Raw genomic sequence first — 23,971 nt, forward strand, 5'->3', positions numbered from 1 at the left:
ATCTTTTAATACTTCTCTGTAAGAATTATAGCAGTAATTGCATTTCATCACAAGAAAACGAATAGTTCCAGAGATATACAAACCATCTGGTTTGGGGATGATATGTGCAACCATGCAAGAAGGAACCCAAAAATGTCAGAATAATTTATGAAAATTGCAACTCAAAACGATAATTGACATACAAAAATACAAGAAAGGATGACAGCAACATCACGAATGCCAAATACAGAATTTAGTAAAGGCCTAATGTGGTTGATTTGACCTAAGATTATATATATATATACTGTACATATACATATATATATACTGTATATATTATATATATAAATACATGGCAGTCCCCGGTTTACAACAGGGGTTCCGTTCTGACACCACACCGTAAGCCGAAAATTGTTGTAAGCCAAAATATCGTCGAAAATCATAAGTAAACCTTACTTTTAATCATTTGGATGTCTTGTAAATGACACAAAATGCATTTTTATTGAGTTTTTCATCAAAAACCTCCAAATTTTTACCATAATGACCTTCTTGGAGCCATATTTCTTCCGTCAGATCAGTGTTGTCAGTGTCGTAACCCGAACATGTATTGTGACCCGGATAATAATTTCTGATGAATATATTTTAAGAGCATCATAAGCTCAGAACGTCGTAACCCGGAGACTGTATGTATGTATGTACGTATGCATGCATGTATGTATCTATGTATAAATATATATATATATATAGTATACAGTATATTCCAAAATTCCACTTCTTGCAAGTGGAATTACAATGCTCTGCAAGTTCCCCAAATCTGGAAGAATTAAAAAGTGCGAAGATATCTCTTAACTCAATTTTAAGGAAGAGTTCCCTCAGAACAATTGAATTTCTATTGAGTCTTTCCCTACATCACTAAGGTTAAAGGCCAGTTAAATTGCAATATATTCTGAAGTCTGAAATACAAGATATATCGCAACAGTAAACAATCCTGCAAAACCCCTCTGTTGTCAAATTACAGAAAAACTATTCTAACTTTCAAATGGTTCTAAGAGTTCTCGTTTTCAATAGCTCGAGGGGAACTGCAATATACTGCAAACACTATAAAGTCACTTGCCTCCAAATTTGTTTTCTTTTCTTTAAAAATGATTCACTTTGATTTCTTTGCAAGTTACTTGATTTCACTCATTTCATCCACGCAAGAGGCAGATGTGTAATATATTGCATGTAAATTCGCACACAAACCTAAAAAATATAAATTTTCTACTCATAGTGAATCTAATGGTGTGAGAGAATAACTTGGGTTTCACATTTTCCTTCTATATGTTTGCTGAATAAAATTAAAGGATAAAACAAACTATTAACCTGAAAGTGAAAAATATATAATTTCAAAACACTTTTGATATCGTGATAGTGCAAAGATTATACATCAAATTCCTATTTTTACACTTAAGTGAGACAAATACAACTTTCCGAAAAAGGTCAGAAACTTCATGAATCTGAGAGTCAATTCTGTGTATAGATGCATGTTTCAACAGAATCACGTGACAACTGAATAAACTGACAATTATTGTGTGTTGACAGCTTATGACTAATGTGCCGACCAAAAGTATTTTTGGTCTTGACAAAACATTCTATTGCAAAAGAGGACAATCATAGGGTAGTGCATTGGCCATAATAGACTATATTGTGTTGCTCTCCACACACTTGACTATAGTTAGTAAGTGCCATGACCACTTTAAACTAATAACTTGACCAATTAAACAAGTGTTTTTGGTCTTGAAAAGAAACACTGATTATTTTGAATTGTTGTGCAAGCCCTCTTTAGTTGATGTGTAAAGCAATGCATTACTAACAGCATGAGAGCTGGGGTGTTCTAATTCTGTTCAATGACGAAGCGCTCAGGGAACAGAATCTCGTTCTGCATCGTTGGGAGGTTTGTCAGGAACTCCTCATCCTGGAAAATAAAAGATTTCATTTCTTTCCCCTTACGCATACGTAATTTTGCTGGTAACTGACACTGTTTGATTAGCTGTATCTACCTGGTGTCACAATTGCATATGGTAGAACATATCAATCATGACAAGTGCACTCTGTGTTATAACAAAATAAGATCGTCTGAAAACCTTGAACAAGTCAAGTATGGCTTGGCCCAAGATAAGGTACTCTGCGAAAAAAATGTGGTTTTTTGCAGAAATTGTAGGATACCTTTTGAAGCCATTTAAAGATTCATTTCATAATACTCTTGTGATTATATTACCAGTCTGCAATCTTACCTCCTTTGCTTAGTTCCTCAGATTTAAGTCCATCACTCCGAATCTTAATGTTTCAGAACTAAAATGGGAGGTCAGGCATTCTTTTAACAATGACTTTTCACGAAGGATGAGCCACGATTAATCAATTTCCACTACATACAATTTTGTGAATCATTTACTTCGAAATTAGCTCAAGCGAGGCATTGGAGATTAGGAATAAAATCAATGGCGTCATTTCTTTTTACTGTATATAAAACAATTCAAATTGTTGCCACTGGGATGCAAAACATAAACCTTTCAACTGAATTACCTGGGGGTTAGAAAATCTAGCAATTGACGTACACAGTGAATTGCATGCATAATCAGTGCCTAGGAATGAATATCTTCACTGTTTTCAAATATAAGATGCTTAAGATCTCAGCTGCCTAAAGGTCACATCAACTCTTCTCAGTTTACAAAGAGATAGTTACAAATATTTATCTTTATGGCTTAACTGACGCCTAGGTGCCACAACTTGCACAGAAACCTCAGTTACAAAAGCTTACTTCTATGATCTTTTCAGATGCCTGGAAGTGGTTTTGAAAAAAATATATAAGATTCTAATTTTTTTGTTAAATCCTAGGATGAGCCATAAGTTACAAATATTAGGGCCTATTAATCTGCTGATACTGTTCACTCTGCTAAGGTGTTCTACAGAATTTTCTGAGTAAACTGCTACCAGTATTATAACTGTCTTTGCATGCAAAATAATTAATTTCGAATGAATTCATATCTGTAGGTCTTCAGACCTTCATCAAAGAAAGATATCACATGACTTTGAAGACAAGCACAGGAGGCCCAGAATTTAAGAAATCTGACAAAAAGGATAATCATGACGATTGGTCTTAGAATTTTGCCTTTACCCTTCTCATAAGCCTGACGGGACAGTCAACAGCATCCCTTAATCCTGTCAGAATCATGAGAGAAAATTAAAATGAAAACGAATAAAGAGAGAGTGGAAGGTGGCTGACAGAAGTCAAAGGAAACAGGCGAAATGGATCTGGAAGCTTACTGATACAGAAAAACCACGGCCATCAACATTACCAATTTGAGACTTGACCTCCATACAGTAAATTTACCACTTTTGTCATTAGCTTGTGACCGGTGTACCCATACCAAAAAAAAATGACAGTAATATAAAGGAGGCCGAAACTTTTAAGTTCCAGTCCCTGACTACTTAACTGCACTTACACATGAAGCTCTCGGACTAAGGTTCTTTACTCAGAATACTTCAAAGAGACCACTGGTGTAGAAGCTGGCCCTGGCTGCCCGACGACAAGTCAAAACATGGAGTATAATACATGTATTCTGTTACATAACGATTACACTTTCATCTTACCTCATATCTGGTGGAGTTCTTCATGTATGGTGTGGGGAAGGAGAATCAGGTACTGCAAGTCGGATCCAGCACTGGAGACCACTTAGGCCAAGAGACATATCAGGAGTTGGATTTCTGCAAAATGGATGGAAAGTATAGAGACTGAGAGGTTTTGAGCTATGGGAACCTCAATTCCTAAGACACTAGGAAACAAAGGTGACTTCTCAGGTCTTTTGTCAGTATTTTTTCCTTATTAGCTGTGACTGACATATCTTAAATTCCTCTAGTAAGGGCTCTGTTATCTGTTTTCTTAAGCCTGACGTTTAAATACAGTATACATAAATGTTTGAGTCGTCTCGTAATGAAAATGACGCTAAACAAAAAGTTACCTACTTTATCTTATTTTCTATGTCTGCCTGGTTTTACTCATCCGCAGACTTCTCTGCCTCACTGCCATCTACCAGGCTGTTTGAGGCATTGAAAGAATATAAACAGAAGACCCCACTTTCATCTACTCGACGATGAACTACTCTCTGCTATATTGTGTTCAGATAAAGGAGAAGTATCTGTTGTATCACTGAAAAGAAGCAAGAAAGGACTCACCCAGTTCGAGCGAAGTTTGTCCATAGAGAAACCATGACTTCTCTCATGAACAGGTCGATGGGATTCGTCAAAGGTGTGGGATGCGTCCCATTGAAAAGTACTGGGAATCATCGCCGTGCGCCCCCTGAAGGCGATCAGCACCACTGTCGTTATCACAATCATTAAAACTATTTATGTTCCTTAAAAATAATTAACACAAAAGATCACATACTTATGAAGATTATAAAACTCTTGTCCAAACTCATTATTCTCTGTATATACTGTGCTACAAAGATACGTCATGCATTTACCCCGTTTTCACAGTCACCAATGTTCATGGCTGAAGTAGTCGATACGAGCCAAAACAATATGATTTTACATTTTTTTTTAATGGCCCTTAGATTCATATCACTGTACATCTTTATGAATGAATAAACAATTTATATATCAATGTGTTACCCAATGAATGCAAATATATAAAGCTCATTTATCTATAATTCCTTCAATTCGAAAACAGAAATTATTCCTCACAATGCCTTTCGGCTGTGTCATTTGATGACTCCAGGTAGGTATTATCAACACAATGGCGAAGTTCATACAAGCAGACCTTCTGGCGGATGTTGTATGTTTTGGCGTGCATCTTTGCAGACACATCCATGGGCACAGCAAACCAGTAGTCAGTAATCATCTGGAAGGAGAGAGATCTGAAATCTTGGTCACTGAGTGCAAGAAGAAGACTGAATGATCTATCCATGTTACCTCTCCTCTCTCTCTCTCTCTCTTTCTCTCTCTCTCTCTCTCTCTCTCTCTCTCTCTCTCTCAATTTATATATATATATATATATATATATATATATATATATATATATATATATATATATATATATATATATATACAGGGTATATACTGTATAAATAAATTTTCTATAGCTATAGTTCAGAAGCTAGCAACCTTTGATTCTAACAAGTATTTCCACTCCCGGGTTTGTTACCTACCACAGTCAATTAACAATTGTACAGTCAACAGGAGCACAATGTGTGTGTGTATATATATATTATATATATATATATATATATATATATATATATATATATATATATATATATATATATATATATATTTTAACTAAACGGTTTATGAAAAATATACATCGGACAAACTCCACAACCATCACTCATGCCATTATGGATATTAAAGAGGGAACCCACCTGCACGGCGTCATCGGCAGTATCCTCTGTGATGTTGAACCCTCCTATGTAGTGGGCAAATATCCTCCTGGCCATATATTCGGCCGAAGTCCTACGCCCATCCTGAATGGACATCAGTACAGGCCCATGCATAGAAAAGTTGCTTGCCAATTCATCAGAGTCTGTCTTATTCATCAGCAGTGCTAAATATACAGAAAAGAGGTGGCTTTAGATGCTACATGTTATAAGAATTCAAATTTTATATGAACAAAAATGCGAAGATATAAGCGTTCTGCAAGAAATGCGCACATTCCTTCAAAGAAAAAAATTTAGTTCTCTCTGTCCGGTATATAATCAAGAAAAATCTGGACAGAAAGAGCCACACTTACGTCTTATCACCAATGATCCTTCATCTCTGTTAAATCCAGTCATGAAGTTCACCTTATTGTAGTTCCCCTTCTTCAACATTTGGGCGGGATGTTCTGGCAAGAAATCGCCATCGACGCGTGGCGTCATCACTTGGGGATATATGTAGAATGTCTGAAAAAATAATGGTTTCAATGAAGGGAGGCATTCAATTATTATTAAATTTTTCAATAAACCTCAGTGCAATTACGTGGCCGATATCACACTCTCCAAAAACAAACAATGCTTGCTAACTCAAGTTTCAAATTTGGTTCATTTTCACATGACCAAAAAAAACTACATCAGTCCCTTCCAAGATGGTAATTTTTACACTCCAAAGATACTCTTAAGATCAACTTTAAGTTCGCAAGTTAACCAGATATCTAAAACAAGTTAAGGGGTAGCGTTGCTATACTACTTACTCCCGGTAGGGGGGGTAGTGCTGTCAGTGTACTCTGCGGGGTGCACTGCAGGCATTACTAAAGAGTCTTTGCAGCGTCCCTTCACCCCCCTAGCTGCAAGCCCTTTCATTCCTTTTACTGTACCTCCATTCATATTAACTTTCTTCCATCTTGTGCAACTGCGAGGTTTTCCCCGTTACACCTTTCAAACCTACCTACTCTCAATTTCCTTTCCAGCCCTGAATGACCTCAGGTCCCAGTGCTTCGCCTTTGGCCTAAACTCTATATTTCATTCCATTCCATTCCTATACTACCTTACAGCACCAGGCAATATAAAAATAAACTGAAGCCAGTGTGACACTCTAAGGCTCTTTAATAAGGGTCCCCAGTGGTAAAATTTCCTTCCAGATAGTAGGGATTCATTTAGGGTAGTGAGAGTATCTAGCAGCAGAATACGGTTCTGTCTTCCTTAATTGCTCATACATGACCTAAAATACCATCGACTTACGGTAAAATTGCTGGCAACCTCGACGAGGTATTCTGCAGAAGCATTCTTGAGGCAGTCATAAAGACCTTTAGAATCCACGTTGTCTTTGCTGACATTAGTGCAGTTCAACATTTGGCCCACTTTGCCTGCAATCTGCCGATGGTCGTCCCTTAGAAGACCAGGGAATAACGCAGTCCCAGACTGAGCAATAGCTCTGTGGAACAAGCCTGAAAAAGGAGTAGAATTTCCTTATCTAAAGCGAGAATTTTGAAGAAACATGACTGTAGTAAGAAATTTGTATTTTCACTGTGAAGTACGTTTGTGAATAACCATACATGCCTTTCATGGGGCTTGAGGTTTAAATACGTCTCTAACAGTAATATTCTGGAAGGAAAATACTAACAATAAGGGTACTTCCTTTCATAGGTTATGGATCAGAAGGGAATGAAAATTGCAAAAGAATGTGGAATAAACACTATTGAAAACTGAAATTGCGAACGTTTGCACTTGACAAAATCTTTTACCTTTGGCCATAGGTGAAAGCATGAGGAAGTGAACGGACGCCCCTCCAGAGCCTGAGCCAAAAATGGTAACTTTGCTCGGGTCGCCTCCGAAAGCTTTAATGTTTTCCTTTACCCATTGAAGAGCCATCACCTGATCCTTCAAACCATAGTTACCAGACATGACTGCGTCTCCAGTAGACAAGAAGCCTGAAACATGAGTATGTATATAATTTAGTGTGGAACAGAAACTTGGCATTTCACTAAATCTGATTTCTCTTGTGCTACCAAACTGCCTCCTCTTAATAGTTAGAAAAGATATTTAGTCATTAGGCCTCTATGACTCTTCATGAAGGATAAAATTATTTCACATCTTTATGTCATACCAGGAAGAGAACAAAAAATTTCCGTAGGAATATTAGAATTATTACTTATCTTAAGCCAAAAGTTGGGGAAGTGATACAATGATCTTTTGTGCTTTATATGTAACTCTCCCTCTTGACACAAGAGCTGGTGATCATATGACACATTTTGAGCCAGAAGCCATTTTTGAACAGATATTCAAACAGAAAAAATAAAGCAACTATAACAGAGTTAAAAATTTCCATCCTGGACAAATAATTTCGCCTCCCGCTAATTCTTTTATGTAGTATATTTTTTCCTTTGTAGGTTTCATAAAATACGATTAATAATAAAAATTCAAATTATTATGCTCTGGAACAAATTCAGTGGACAGCTTCTTGTATTTTAAGACTCAAATACTTACAAGGACAGTAATTAGAACTAAATCATAAACTGATATAAACTGTTAACTTGTTCCAAAACGACAAAACCATGGAGTCGGTTAAGTATTACTAAACTGATTAATAAAGAAAGTAAAGAATTAAAACCAATCCATAATAGGGAGAAAAAATAGATTTTTTAGTTTATTCATTTTAACCCAATGTATGCACAGACACTCAGAATAACTATAAAACGGGAAACATGATTTTTCAGATCTTAAAAATTCTTTGCTGAACATTGCGACACATTGCTCAGGTACGAGGTACGACTTCGAATAAACATATAGATATTTTCAGCAACCCAAAACACTATATGATTCCTAAAATATTTTTCTGCAAATTACATAAGGAAACCTCTAAAAGGGAACCTTCCAAATAAAAATTTCAAACATTCCTTCCTATTCAGTATAACAATCATTTCTCCAGGAAAACTGTAGATGTCATCAGTACATTGGAAGGCTTTGAATTTCAGGGAGTGAAGTCCGCTGAAACAGCAAGGAAAATGGATTGCAGAGGCCCCCAACCCGCAAACGTCCCAGGCTTCGCAAATTCTGAAGGAGTTAACTATGCTTTCTTAAACATTTACAAGTCTGCATGACTAGCATTCAAAGAATGCAATCTGTAAGACGCCTAACTGCAGTATTTCTAAAATCCAATGGTAAATATTCATTATTACATCAATAATACCTCTAAAAGCACACGGCAAAGTGTTCGTCATAATAATATTTTTTGGGCAGGGAGCATTAAATGTTCCCGGTTAATCTAAGGGTTTAAGAAAATCTGGTGTTGAACCTAACCTAACCATCACGATAATGAGAAATTACTCTACAGATCAACTGATCACGTCAGATCTGGAAAGATGAAATCTGCAAAGAACTCACCCAAGGCACCAAGTCTGTACTGAATAACGACAACAATGACGTCTTCCTTCATGAGAGGTGAGGGATCGTAGTAAGCACCTCCTACCAGGAAGCCGCCCTCATGGATCCACACCATGACGGGGAACTCGGAGGCGTTTTTCTGAAAGAGCAAATAAAAATTCACTCAAGAGAACTTTACTTCATTGCATAATTCAAATACCAACAACGTTAACAATCGCTATAAATTTTAATAGGCATCCATTACTCACCCAACTGATAAAATAAAAACCTGTGTTTTTACGAAATCATTGCATAATTTCAGTAACTTTTGATGTTTCACTCCTTATGACTTCAACTAATTAACATTAAAGCTTTTCAAACTTTTTAGATATGGCGTCACATTTTAATATAAAATGTCCATCGTCTCGACTGCTCTTCTCTTGGATGGAAACACGTCTTGGATTTCCAGAGGACCCTTCTTCAATCTATTGTACATTTTGGCTTTTACCAGATAAACATCTATTAAATCCACTTGACCTATTTTATTCGTCAACGGTGTGTTGAAACTCTGACAACTTGCCTCATTTCTATTATTTATACTGGGGATCAAACAGACGACGCATAATTGCAAATACATGGTATGAGGAGAACTATACTTCACTGTTTGCATGCATCAATATGAGCTAAACTGATTGTGAGAACGAATAACTATTAGTTGAAAAAAGGTGGGGATAGCTTAGCTAAGATATACTGAAAACCAATGAGTGATAAAATCTATCTTTGTATTACATAACAAGAGAGTCAACTTTGCTGGAGTCTAGGCAGACCAAAAGGAATTCTAGAGTACAGACAATTTTCTGAAAACAACTTATGATCAAACCAGCCAGAAGTGTATAAATATGCATATATATTAATATAACTATAATATATAAATATAACTATATATATATAATATGAAATTTTTATCACACTGTGATTTATATACAATCATGAAGCTACAAATGTCGCTTAATATCGAAATTCACGCTACCTCGGTATATCTCCGTTGGAGAATTGTCGCCGAAGGGGAATTTATATAAGTGATAAATGAACTGGAATCGTCGGGACACGAACCCGTGACACGAAAACCTATTCAGCGACTCCAGTGGACGGTAACCATTGAGCCATCAAGAGGTATAAGTCATATGTTTATATATATACAATTACATATATATTATATATGATTATACATATGTATATATAAAAAGCCTATAAAACACTATTTAAACATTGCAATCATATATTTCAGGCACTTGCTTCTGTACCCCTGTTCACTGGTAGAATATGGCACAGAAGCAAGTGCTTTTGAAATATATGGTTGCAACGTTTTAAATAGTGTTTTATAAACCTTTATAATCACATACACTGTGGTATTACAAGAAAAGACATTCATATATATATATATATATATATATATATATATATATATATATATATATATATATATATTTTTTTTTTTTTTTTTTTTTACCTATACATACATACATACCTAGTATCAAAGCATAGAAAAATGAAAGCTCATTAGGTCTATATAAAGGAATTGTAATGATTTAAATTTAAATTAGGATTAAGCTCTAGGAATGATTTAAATTAGGATTAAGCACTAATAAGTTTATTCTTGCTCACTGATCGTAAATGGTTGTATTAATGCCATTTCTTATATTTGTATTTGCTTTTTACAACTGCAATTTAACCTGCAATGCACATTATATCTAAATCCCGTAAAATATGCATGTTTTTATGGGGTATAATCTTTAGTTCGACAATTCTGTAGATTTTTCCCAAGGAATGAAGAAAAAACATAGGAATACACAGATCTAATGGCAGAAAATAATAGTTAATATATTAAAGGTTAAACAGTACAGGAATAAAAAAAAATATAATCTGTCTTTTGTTACTTCTATTACTGAACAAGCTGGGAGGCCATAATTATTTCATTCCTATCATTTTGCGCTTGTTAATCGTAATATAGTTCCTAAATGTAATAATAAAAATTCAGCAGACATTTACTTGCAAAATTATTTGGATCTGCTTGCAGACACGTGTAAAATTCTGGAGATTTTTCAACGGTGTTTTGCAATGCAGGCTTTTCTTCTTTCCAGTTTAAAAATGTATTTTCTAATAACTACTGTATGGTGAAATCAAATCCACTCCATTTGAAATGCTAACTAACTGGTGGTGGGCTTCATCATTTTGAATCACTCATTTCTAAGTAAATTATTTTTGACATGCTGTAGTTTTCCGTATAATGGCCGAGATACCCTGCATGTTCAAAAAGATTGTAATGTACAACCCCAGTAATGACCTATAATCCCAGCATGCTTCGTACCGTTATTATTCGTCATGCAACAACCGAACTCGACAGGGAACATGTATCAGTCACCGCGCCAAAAAAAAAAAAAAAAAATAGTAGGAACATTCATTATTGCCTGAGCGCAGCAAGAATGGGGGTAAAATTACACAGGAAGTAAAAAATCGCACAGGAGTGGAAAAAAGTACACAAGCGCAGGAAGGAAGTTTGGTACGAGCTGACGCAGATAAAGACCCGTAAAGGATACTGACGTTGGTTTTACCTTTTAGTAAAAAAAAAAAAAAAAAAAATTTCTGCAAAACACTGTAGTGTGCAGTAAAAAGAAATAAATGTTTTGCTGGGCATATTCTGATATATTTAATGCATGGAAACAGCGCTTACATTTATTGCCCTTTCACCTCCGATACAAAATATTTCACACAAAGGCTTATTATTTGCAAAATTAAACAAGAAAGTGTCGTTTGAAAGATAAATTATTAGTATGACTTTTATCGCAATTTCAAAAATGGATAACAAAACACCAAAATGTGTGATTCAGAAAAATACACAGTAAGCTCTACATTCAAGATGGGATGACTCGAATTTTAACCTGTCAACCAAGCCAGGAAAAATATACTCAGAGTTAGTAGGACGCAGTACCACAAAATCAACTTATGCATAACATTACATAGATAAACCCTACAATTATATCTTACAGGCATCACGAATAAATGTGCAAGCACTGAGAGACTGCACACTTACAAAGGATGAACTTAACATTTGCAAGTGCTTTTAAAAATGGTGAGAGCATTTAAATATCTCATTAAGCACAATCTACCTAATCATAGTTTCAAGAAGATCAGGAATGCATTTTCAATCGTCACCAATTAAGACAAAATAGGCCCATATAAAGTACAGACACTCAAGTAAATGTCCCTTTACAAACCACCTTGATATTTTTATGAAGTCAAAGAAAGTACAACTTTGTTGGTATTTATTTGAAGAGAAGCTGCTAGAACATACTGAAAATACGGCCATTTTTAACAATCACTGGTATACGGCAGTGAGTTTTACCGATCTTTAAATATAATGATAAAATATTTGAATTAAAAACTTGCGCTGACCCTTTCAAGATGTTTATAACGCCATCAAAGTAATTTATAAAAAAAAAAATGAGATTCAAAAACTTCATTTTTACATCCGTTCTCCTTTAGTATGAGACACCAGTTATTATTCATCTGCATATAATTCCTTTTTAAGAGCATGCATGAATAAAGGAGCAAAGGCATCGGTACCTCTTCCCGTCGGCCTTCCGCACAGAAAGAGACACAGGAATAAACACGTAACGTCACGCAAAGGGAAAACGGAATAATATGGCACCACGGGCCTTGTTAATAGGTAATCATTCACGTGGGCGGGGCTCTCCCATGATGACGTAAATACGCTGATGAATAAATTGATGAAATCCGTCACGGCCATCTAAATGATCACGATAGGGAGTCTGCCCAAAGGGACCGTGGGAAAGTTTGTAAATCCTTTTTTAGTTGGTTTTCGTTGTGTGCTCTTTTTCTTTAGCTCGTTATGCAACCTGAGCTGATCCATTGTTCTGTGACATTTACGTTCGTTTGCAACTTATCCGGTATTGTGATGGAACCTTGTAAATTCTATACTGACGTTACGAAATGGGATTCTAATAATAATAATAATACACCACTTATAATCATTCCAAATAATCATTCTGACGCCGTCACATGAAATTCTTCAGCAGCAAACAGTTAGTCACAAAGACTCGCAGCTGATCTTTAAGATATAGTTTTTCAGCCACAAATGCTAGATCCATTTCTCCATCAGTATTTTACTTAAACAGAAACCCTTGAACATCAAGTCGCTTGTATCTACTGTACGGTGATGATAATAATGCCACACCTTTCAGATCGTTTCCTCTCATTATTCTGGTATCATTCTCCTGTCCGGACGTCAAGGGCAATAATGAGACGTTTAACTTACTCATAAAGAAATTACTTAATGATGGTTCATTTTTTCTCAACAAGGTTTATTATAATTCTTACCATCGTCGTAAGGCTTCCTCCTTATACTTAGTAATTACAATACGCCGCATTCATTATCACCTTTAGTACTCGCACTGTCGTCAGCGTCCATATTCAGCTGAGGTTATACGGTGTCACTCTACCTGGTTCTAGAGGTCCCTCATTCCTTATACTGAATATGTGTACAGTACCGTCTTTCTAGCAGCAGCACAGTGAAAGCTGATATGTGTGTGTGTTAGGAAATTAGTCACTTCCCCCTGACGAAAGCTTTTGTCCTCTGATATATTTCACATTCAATTTATTACGCATTCATTTCTCGGCTGGTTTTTGCAACTCTGGATTTTTATTTATTTGTTTATTTGTTGCTATTTTCATACCTATTCTAATATATGTCTTCTCTGGCTCTATTCTCTTTCTTCTTCTTTATGAATTTCTGGAAGCTGCATTGTTACCCCAATGGTCTGCTGACTAGTTCCATATAAGTCAAATCTGATTAATAATAATAATAATAATAATAATAATAATAATAATAATAATAATATTAATCGACACAGCTCTGGGCCTACATCTGACAGTCAGATTAAATCTACAGATATGTAGAGACAGTAACTAAACTCTAAATCAGACAGTCTCTTTCAATTATAATCAGCTTAACCACACAAGGTCTGATATCGGTAATCAAATATTAAACTCACAAGCAAATAAACCATTCTGTCACCAACTCTGCACCTGGCTTCCTTTGAATAACAACGACCTATAATATATATATTCTTTTGATAAGTTGGGTTGTTTCTGAGAGGAACACGCACTTGCTCGGAAACACCAATTAACTGTGAGTGCCGTAATTACTTCCTTGTCTTAGTTACTTGTCTGACATTTGGCTAGAACTTGCTTACATTAGGAGATTGCACAGGAACAAAATATCTCCATATAGTCTTTTGTTGTGTTCTACTTGTTCTTAATACTGAACAAGAATAGAATGCAAAGACAAACAAACCGTGCATAATGCGGCAATAAAATGGGAAAATTGGTATAAAGAAACTGAGACACTGGACACAGTGAAAACTAAGTACCTAACGTCAAGAAAACGAAACGACCCAGATAGTAAATTGAAGTCCAACAGAGAATCATCACTTACCCTTGGTACATAGACTTCCAGGTAGAGGCAATCTTCGCTTCCCATTACTTTGACCATTCCTTCGGAGAAAGCTTCGGAGTCCAACTGAGGGCAAACGGAACTCGAAGCTGAACCGTTTCTTACACCTGTCCATGAGGCAGCAGCTACTGGGTTCTGTGGGAGGAATGAAGAAAGTGTAATTGGCAAACAAGTGTACATTCGTATTTAACAGATTAATTCCTCCTCCAGTTTCAGAATGTAAATCAGACCTATACCAACAAGAAACAGACGTACTGAGAAACTTCGCTCCCTTGGTGATACTCCTGACTTATGGTACCATTCATTAGCTATTGCTTCTGTTCGTATAGAATTTCCATTTACTTTTCATTAAACATTCGCTTCCCCTTTAACAAATTCCATTCCTCTCCACCTGACTGAATCATCTATAAAAATGAATTTCATACTAATCTTAGCAAATATTCATCATCATCCATAATCATTTTTTATCTATTGATACATTCCTGAAACTGGCTCTTACAGATTCCTCTCCTCTATCAAAACGATTGACAGCAAAACATCGCACCCACAAACAAACAAACCTCCTTCACCAACAGGAAGCACACTAATTTGATTCTGTTTCTTATTTATTAACTTGTTAATCTATCTGTTTTTCTAATAATTGATCTACTCTTTCTGTATTTCCCATTACCTTCTGTTACTTCTTTTAGATGAACACCATATTCTTTGGAAGCTAGAATTTCAAGTCAGTGCCCCCTTTGGTGGGCTTGTTCCATACGAATAGGGTTCATCTACCAAATAATAATAATAATAATAATAATAATAATAATAATAATAATAATAATAATAATGACAAGCGTGTACGAGCAGAAACGGTACAGCACACACGTCCAATAAAAGGGGGGGAGAGAGAGAGAAGGAATAAAAAGACAAGCACTAACCTTGAACCTCCGATCCCCAACAGGAGGCTCAGCAAAGGGGATGTTCTTGAAGCCGTAGTACTGAGTGCCATCTTCTTCCTTCGTCATTGGCGCCTCGATGGCTCCCTGTCGGAGATCAACCTTCCAGACTCCCTCCGAAGTTGCATTCATGGATGCTGCCAGGAACGGCAAGCCCACCGTTACCAAGAACGCGAACGCTGCCTTTGGTTTCATTCTGTAATAATAATAATAATAATAATAATAATAATAATAATAATAATAATTCAAAGCCTTCTATTCATTAGCTATTTTCACCTCAAACAACCTCAAATTGCTGCAGCTTGAGCCGTAAAGGACACGGCTGATAAAATAAATTAGGAAAGGGGGCCGTTATGAAAAATGCAATGAGCTGAAGCACTGGTAACTTATGCTTTAAAAAAAAAAAAAAAAAAAAAGTGGGGAGGGGTTGTGGTTAATATTCATCATTTTGAACCAGCCATTTTAGCAATACTATCCGGCTTGGATATCAACACGACTGTATCACGAAAGCGAAGATAAATAATGTTATTATTCATTGTTAAATAGAATCTTGATCAGGGAACAGCAAAGAAGAAGAAGAGGAAAAAGAAGAAGAAACCACCGTCTCATAATAACATGAACTGGAAACTCCTCCTCTCAAATTATGATTTTATGATTCCATTATAGTATTTCCAATGTCATATTAATTATTGAATAACCATCAAGCAGGACTCCCATCAATTTCGTGTGTGCATGTGTGAGAGAGAGAGAGAGAGAGAGAGAGAGAGAGAGAGAGAGAGAGAGAGAGCCATTACAATGGAATGTACTGTACAGCTGAACACAGATATCATAATTTTTTATAGGGCACGCTCGTGGTCTGTGAAAGGAAAGTGACTAGTAATATTTTATGCTTAAGGTCGCAGCCACAGACATCATATTACTTAATAATGATCATTAATGCATGGCAAAGCCACTTTTTCAATAAACTTTTTTAATCACTCGAACGAAAATGTGCCTTTGCGCAAATTCTTCATTTTTTACATCAAGTTTACGTCAAAAAACAAAACATCTCTCAATGAACGACAGAACAGCCAACTTCCTTACCTTTGCCTTGAATTCCTTGAAAGCGAATTGAATTGAATTGAATATAAAGTATAGGCCATAGGCCAAGCACTGGGACCTATGAGGTCATTCAGCGCTGGAAAGGAAATTGAGAGTAGGTAGGTCTGACAGGTGTAACAGGAGGAAAACCTCAAAGCAGTTGCACTATGAATCAACGTTAGGAGGGGGTGGAAAGTAAGATGGCAGAAAGAGAATATGAAAGGAGGTACAGTAAAAGGAACGAAAGGGGTTGCAGCTACGGGCCGAAGGCACGCTGCACAGAACCTTAAGTAATACCTACAGTACACTGATATTCTTGACTTAAAACCAATCCACTTAATATGAAAAATGAAATAATATGTCAGTAACTAACCGGTAAAATAAAAATTCAATAAACTACTACTACCAAAAGAACATAAGCAAACCTATAATAGTAAATGAGAAACAAGTGTACGCTCACGTGAGTCTATTTTGTTTTTCTAGCTTTTTATGTCAAAAGAGAGCCATACTTGACGAGTTTGGTAGGTCAGGATGAAGTCATGAATAAAACTTATTTACTGCCTTTTGCCCCATTAGTTTACCTCTTAGTATGTGTATATGTCAGCATCGTCATTCTTTATTCCTGTGAGTGTTCGCAGATATTTAAAACAATTAGTTTTACTATGGACGCAGCAAATGCAATGAAAGTTCCATGCAAATTCCTTTTGAGTTTTCAAGCTGTTCAAAGGCGTTTAACGTCGCTTTCCTGCAATTTCCTCTTGCATTGCAAAAAAATCATTCATGAAGTTCCAAATATGGGATACAGTGGTCTCGTTAATAATAATAATAATAATAATAATAATAATAATAATAATAATAATAATAATAATATCTCGGAAGAAGACCCTGCTGTATGATTTACCAGCTGCTACGAATAAACTCACTCGAGAGATTGAGAAACTACAATACGAGCTAAACGGCATCCAGATGGCCATATTGTTCAATAATAATAATAATAATAATAATAATAATAATAATAATAATAATGACCCTGGAACAGCAATAAAATACGTAATAACTATAACAGTTTCTTCTACAGAAATACCGGCAAACTGACCAAACAATGGTAAAGTAATCCACATGTGACGAGTACACCAACTACCAGGAAGATAGACAACCGCATTGCAACCTAAAACGGAGCAAGCAGTACCTTTGCATTTTCAGGGTGCAAACAGAGCAACGCTGTAAGGAAAAAAAAAACCTTTTGACCTTGTACCCAGCTGACATTTTACTACGTTGCTTCTGTTCGAAAGAGGGATTATTAGCTTCAATATTCAAGTATCATATTGATTCCTATAATCAATTGGTTTCAAATGATGTCATGTCCAAGGTTGTTATGGATTAATCCATATCCGAATAACACGTTTGTTTGTCCTGCTTGTATGTAAAAAAACACACACACACATTATAATATATAATAAATACATATATATGAATTTTATATACCATATATATATATAGTACACATTTGTGTGTGTGTATGTTTGTGCATGACACAAAATCTAATGCTTGTACGTAAGACGTAGGCGTGCATGCGTGATGAAACCCGAAAATAAGCACACAGAGTAGTAGCACTCAGGATGATATTACTTTTCTGACAACCAGAGCTCTTGAACATATCTCTATAAATATTATAGAAGACAGATATCGAAAATCATTAGCAGGCCATGACTAAGACGGAGAGCTATTCTCACTTTAAGACACAATCCATTCCTGCAACTGACTCACCACCACACACGAGTAGGCGTTTTCTCTTTAATATATATATATATATATATATATATATATATATATATATATATATATATATATATATATATATATATATATATATATGTGTGTGTGTGTGTGTGTGTGTGTGTGTGTATAAACATACATATATAACCTTAGTTCATTCTGATCAAGTATGAGGTCATAACTTCAAAAAGAATTTTAATAATAAGGACTCTTCTTCTTTTTAACGTGCTTTTTTCCCATTTTTTTTATGGGGTAAGCACGATGCCTTCTTTTGAAGGACTTTTGATTTGGCTTTGGGGTAGACCGTAGTCTTGAGCATATTCATGACATATTATAGCTAGGGGCCGAAGAGGCGCTGCAAAAGAGGTTCTTTGCAGAGTCCCTTCGGCCCCTAGCTGCAACCTTTTTCATTCCTTTTACTGCATTTTCGCTCATATTCTCTTTCTTCCATTCGACTCCACCCGCTAACAACTGTTTCATAATGCAACTGAGAGGTTTTGCTCCTGTTAGACCTTTCAGACCTTCTTACTGTGAATTTCTCTTTCACCGCTGAACGACCTCATAGGTCCCGTCGCTTGGCCTTTGGCCAAAATTTCAGACCGAGGCACATCGAGTTAAGCCCGACCTGTGATTACCCTTGTTATTTATAATCACATATAGGTAGTGAATTAGATACCTGGCTGTGTGTGTGTGTGTGTGTGTGTGTGTGTGTGTGTGTGTGTGCGCGCGCGCGCGCGCGCGAGTAATATCAACATAATACCTTCCTCATAAACACACTGATAGGCTAGGACACATAAGGGCTGAGTCACATTGTACCATCACGTCACCGACACATCACGTCACGTCGCCGTCCCTTTAGCCGTGCCTTGTATTCACACTATCCATCACAATCCCGTTCAGTTCGTAGCCAACCTCAGCGACTCACAGATTTAGCGGTAAGAAACCTGCATAAGCACCGTCAAGTCACGTCACGTCAAAATATTCTTTCCAAGAAAACGTTACGTGATGTGACGGTGGATGCCGTGTGCTTGATGGTGGCGTGACGTGATGGTATGAACAAGTATTTGATTACATGTAAAATATTCTCACGTACTCTGACGTGACGTGATGTGTCGGTGACGTGATGTTATAGTGTGAATCAGCCTTTTAACTCGGATATTCCCCTTGCTAAATATCCAAAGCGGCTGCATCCATGAAAATTGTATTTGACAGACTGAGAAACATTACCGCAAGGTCTAAAGAACAGACCTTGCATTACCGAGTACGTCAACGACCGACAGGTATGAGCCTTCCTTAACAAATTATCCGAATCGCCTTTTACGCCCATTGGCCTTAAGCTTCCGGTTAACTTTAAGCAAGGTCCTGATTTTAAGATACAAGAACGACCGCCATGCGCATTCTACCACAAAACATACACATAAGCGCATTCGACCAAACAGCAGTAACTATTTTATTTCTGAATTTTTTTTAAAAAACGTTCTGATACAGGTTGTTTCACTGTTAGGCCAGAGTTCGACATATTCGTTACCGCTGGCGTGAATGGCACTTTTCAATTATATACAACAGTTTACGGAAAAAATGGTAATTACTGATATTCCCTGTCTATCCAAAAAAATACATCCTTACAGAGTAGAAGGAAAGCACATTTTCTAATTGAATTTGAGGTATAAAGGAGCTTTGTGGTGTTATTTACCTATTGTATTTTAACACTGTTATAAATGTCAACATCTTATAACAATGACAATACATATCAAGGTCGTTTATATTTGAAGAAAAACACTGATAGGTGAACCAGCGAAACTTGCCCAAATTCTCTAAGAAAGTTAAATCTTTAAGTAAAACTTTAAGAAAAATATCAGGACTTACTATGACCCTCTCGTGTTGAGTTTTTCATGGGCATTTTCATAAGTAATTGTATGTATGTATGTGTAAGCGTATTCTTTTTTGGGCGCTTGCATAATGCACATACTGACTTTGCGTTTACTAAGAAGTATCCATCCAGACTGAAAGTAGCTACGCATTTATGTCATGTGATCAATACATTATTCATGACGAGTCGCGTTCCCACTGCCAGACACTACCATTATGCACTTCGCAAGTACTCCCAATGATGCGTCGTAGATATTTATAAAAACAATAAAACCGTTTGTGTGTGTAATAAACACAAACATCAAAAATACCTGAAACTTTTTCATAAAAAACTAAAAGCTTACACATGATGATGTACTTGCGTAGAAGAATGGCATGCCAAAAAGAGTTCTCACGTACAAGGAAACCCTCCCCTCCCCACCCAACACGGGCGTCGAAAGGCTCTCAGCCAGGGCAACAAAAATACTTTAAGTCAGTGACCTCTAGTGCAGGACATCGATTTCCTTTCAATGGGAGTCGTTGTTGTGCTTAGAAGTGGATGTGTTGAGTACTGAATGCCAGATGCTACTACGTCATTCAGCGCGACTGACGTTTGAAAGAAATGCACGTGTTTCCCTTTTTCCTTTCACGAAGACATTGTTTTCTGTTTATCTTTGAAAATTGTTCGTTTGCCTTATGCTACTTCGTTGTTCGTTTGCCTTATGGTACTTGAATTTATGTGCTGATGCTGGGTCAAGTTTATACACGAACAGCGTTAACAATTTGCAATGAGCTCTCCTCATTTCTTCAATAGGTTGAAGGCTCTTTGTAGATCAATACCGAACCCGTCGCAGGTTTGGGGAAGAACTTTATGTTTATCTAATCGATCTTAATCTTGATGAGTTTTCATTGATTCGGATATAGCTCGCCCTCATTACGAGAACGCGATGCAATAATGCAATGATGCCTCTTGTGTAAGAGTTGTTATTTGGGCACATTCAGTATTCCGGAAAACTTGAAAAGACCGTAACTTTTCAGATTATCGTATGTCTCACTCTATCTTCCTTTTTTTTAGTTTTCTGTAAAAGAAAACTAGTGTGCCGGTTTTGTCTGTCCGTCCGCACTTTATTCTCTCCCGACTTTTTTCTGTTCGGCACTTTTTCTGTCCGCCCTCAGTTCTCAAAAACTACTGAGGCTAGAGGGCTGCAAATTGTATGTTGATCATCCACCCTCCAATCATCAACCATGCCAAATTGCAACCATCTAGCCTCAGTAGCTTTTATTTTATTTAAGGTTAAAGTTAGCGATAATCGTGCGTCTGGTAAAGATATATGTTGTTTTTTATTAAGCTGGCCATATGCCAGCACGGGCTTTTGCTCATAGAGCAGCCCGTAGGCAAAGATATAGGATAGGCCACCACCAGGCAGTGGTTAAAGTTTCATGGGCCGCTTCTCATACAGCTTTATACCGAGACCGCCGAAGGATAGATCTATTTTCGGTGGCCTTGATTATACGCTGTAGTGGCTGTACAGAACACTCGATTGCGCCGCAGAAACTTCGGCGCATTTTTTACTTGTTCTCGTCTATCCCAGCAGACGTTGAATTCATAAACCTCCTCTCATTACAAATCGACAGTTAGCAGGAATTACGCAAACTTGAAACAAATCGTACATATCATCTTTTTATGACACAGCTTGATAAACGTACCTATGCGATATATTTACAATATATTAAATTCGATCATCGGATTAACTAAACAAAAGAGGCCGATCGATCATTTCTTGTAATCATTTTACAAAACGAAACGTCCTACGTTCCCCTCTTATAAAATGTTATCATGGAGACAAAATGAACTTAGTGCTGGTCTTTCAAACTGTTAAACAACTGAGTACCTAAGAGAGCCTGTGTGAAGCTAAACCTATTAATCAATGTACATGTGTCCGTGGGCATTTGTGTATGTATATAATGTCTGCTTTATATTTGTGCATAGGTGTTCAAATTTCTGTATGTGCTGGCATACATGTACAGTATGTGCATCTAAATATATGATTGTACATATTGATTCCTCTTTCTTTTCTCGTTTTTTACATACAGTTTTCTGAAGGATTGATTTGGTCATTTACTTGGACAGTGATATTTTTTATCATCTTTTTGTTTTCCGGCTTACTCTTGAAAATGTGTAGTTAATACTTGTACTGTAATTTTTAAAAATTGTTTTGAATCGTTTGCGACTTTCCTTGTTTGTGGTAAGAATCGGCTTGACAGACTTTTATTATTACTTGTTCTAATTGTTATTTCATATTTAAATGACCGTTCTTATGCAATGTTTTCTTATGTGCTAAAGTTCTAGTGTACAATATATACATACACATATATATATACATATATATATATATGTATATATATATATATATATATATATATATATAAAATTCCCTAATTATGGGTGGCTTCACTGTAAACGAATCATGTAGTCACTGCGATATTCCTTCTACAAGTGCCGAATTATTAAAAAACCTGTGCATGAATTCCAGAAGGCTCAAGCAGTGCATCGACCTCTTCTACTCTTACTGCGCCATTCACCTGCGCGCTCTCTCTCTCTCTCTCTCTCTCTCTCTCTCTCTCTCTCTCTCTCTCTCTCTCTCTCTCTCTCTCTCTCTCTCTCTGTTTTGATGTTCATGTTAAAGTTGAATATGAGTACTCTCGGTGCTCATCCAGCCAGGCACTTGGGCACTTTTGGGCATTCAGCGATTAAGACACCGAAAAGGGGAAGTTAGAGTGGCTGGACAGCAAGATAAATAGATCCTAAAAATGAAGGAGATGAAGCACAAGGACGTAAAGGTAAAACTGGAATCAAACCCCACAGTTGCACCAGGAAGTAATAGTCAGAGAGGCTGGAAAGCAAGGCTGAAGAAAAGGTGCAGAAATGGTGGAAAGAGTACGTGGTACGCTGCAACACCCTTTAGCACTGCCTACAGTACACCACGTGAGGTGCACTGACGGCACTGCTTCCCTGCAGGAACTTCAGCTGTAGCGCTAAGACATTAAAAAGTAATCAGTCATTCAATTTATGACCATCCTCCTTCCAATTCCATTTTCATTTTCGTCCAAACATTTAGTCTCTCTCTCTCTCTCTCTCTCTCTCTCTCTCTCTCTCTCTCTCTCTCTCAAAGCCTTCATATTAGATAGTTCCTCGTTGGACGAGTCGGCAGAGTTCTCGACTAGCACTCTGCTAGGCCCGAGTTCGAATCTCCTACCGGCCAATGAAGAATTAGAGGAATTAATTTCTGGTGACAGAAATTCATTTCTCGGTATAATGTGGTTCGGATTCCACAATAAGCTGCAGGTCCCGTTCCTAGGTAACCAATTGGTTCTTAGCCACGTAAAATAAGTCTAATCCTTCGGGCCAGCCCTAGGAGAGCTGTTAATCAGCTTAGTGGTCTGGTTAAACTAAGGTATACTTAACTTTTCATATTAGATCAGATAAATGGAAAAAACATGATAAATCAAACCCCAAAATAATTCTCTCTCTCTCTCTCTCTCTCAAAAAACACACCTGAATTATACCACATTTTTACCAGCCTATCATCCTCCCCTATCCTCTCCATGGGGGCAAACGTCCTCAACAAGACTCTGACCCATCTTTTCGCTCTCGTCTGACCTTTTCTCACCACCGCTTCTTCGTGCCTTTACGTTTCTCGTCTTCTCAGTTCTCCTAATTCCACGTATGCTACATAAATAATAACCCAATTCCGTCCACTTGCTCTCTCTTTTTCGCACTCGGTATTCTTGTCTACCAGGGAAATTGGCCCAACTTCTATCCCTGGGCGTGACATGGACAATTGGTCAGGCTCCGTTAAAAGTCCATCTTTCTCTTTTCACTGAGCAGTGAATTAATACACAAATACTGAGACATTTCTGCAGTCATCTTTATATATATATATATATATATATATATATATATATATATATATATATATATATATATATATATATATATATAT

The 23,971-nt window shown here is 36.7% G+C and overlaps 1 protein-coding gene across 1 annotated transcript in view; it reads right to left on the reverse strand.

Moving 5' to 3' along the window:
• Window positions 1-1,342: 1,342 nt before the first annotated feature.
• LOC136844327 (juvenile hormone esterase-like) overlaps window positions 1,343-23,971 on the reverse strand; it is a 23,391-nt gene continuing 762 nt past the window's right edge. The window contains exons 2-12 of the mRNA XM_067113307.1: window positions 15,246-15,459; window positions 14,308-14,460; window positions 8,814-8,952; window positions 7,175-7,360; window positions 6,672-6,877; window positions 5,747-5,897; window positions 5,379-5,560; window positions 4,702-4,858; window positions 4,192-4,315; window positions 3,610-3,723; window positions 1,343-1,933 (exon numbers count right to left, since the gene is read on the reverse strand). Coding sequence (XP_066969408.1) covers window positions 4,299-4,315; window positions 4,702-4,858; window positions 5,379-5,560; window positions 5,747-5,897; window positions 6,672-6,877; window positions 7,175-7,360; window positions 8,814-8,952; window positions 14,308-14,460; window positions 15,246-15,458 — 1,404 coding nt within the window. The 5' untranslated portion in view covers window position 15,459 and the 3' untranslated portion in view covers window positions 1,343-1,933; window positions 3,610-3,723; window positions 4,192-4,298. The remainder of the gene's footprint in view (window positions 1,934-3,609; window positions 3,724-4,191; window positions 4,316-4,701; window positions 4,859-5,378; window positions 5,561-5,746; window positions 5,898-6,671; window positions 6,878-7,174; window positions 7,361-8,813; window positions 8,953-14,307; window positions 14,461-15,245; window positions 15,460-23,971) is intronic.

Source organism: Macrobrachium rosenbergii, chromosome 12 (assembly GCF_040412425.1).
Source record: "Macrobrachium rosenbergii isolate ZJJX-2024 chromosome 12, ASM4041242v1, whole genome shotgun sequence".
Classification (NCBI taxonomy): domain Eukaryota; kingdom Metazoa; phylum Arthropoda; class Malacostraca; order Decapoda; family Palaemonidae; genus Macrobrachium; species Macrobrachium rosenbergii.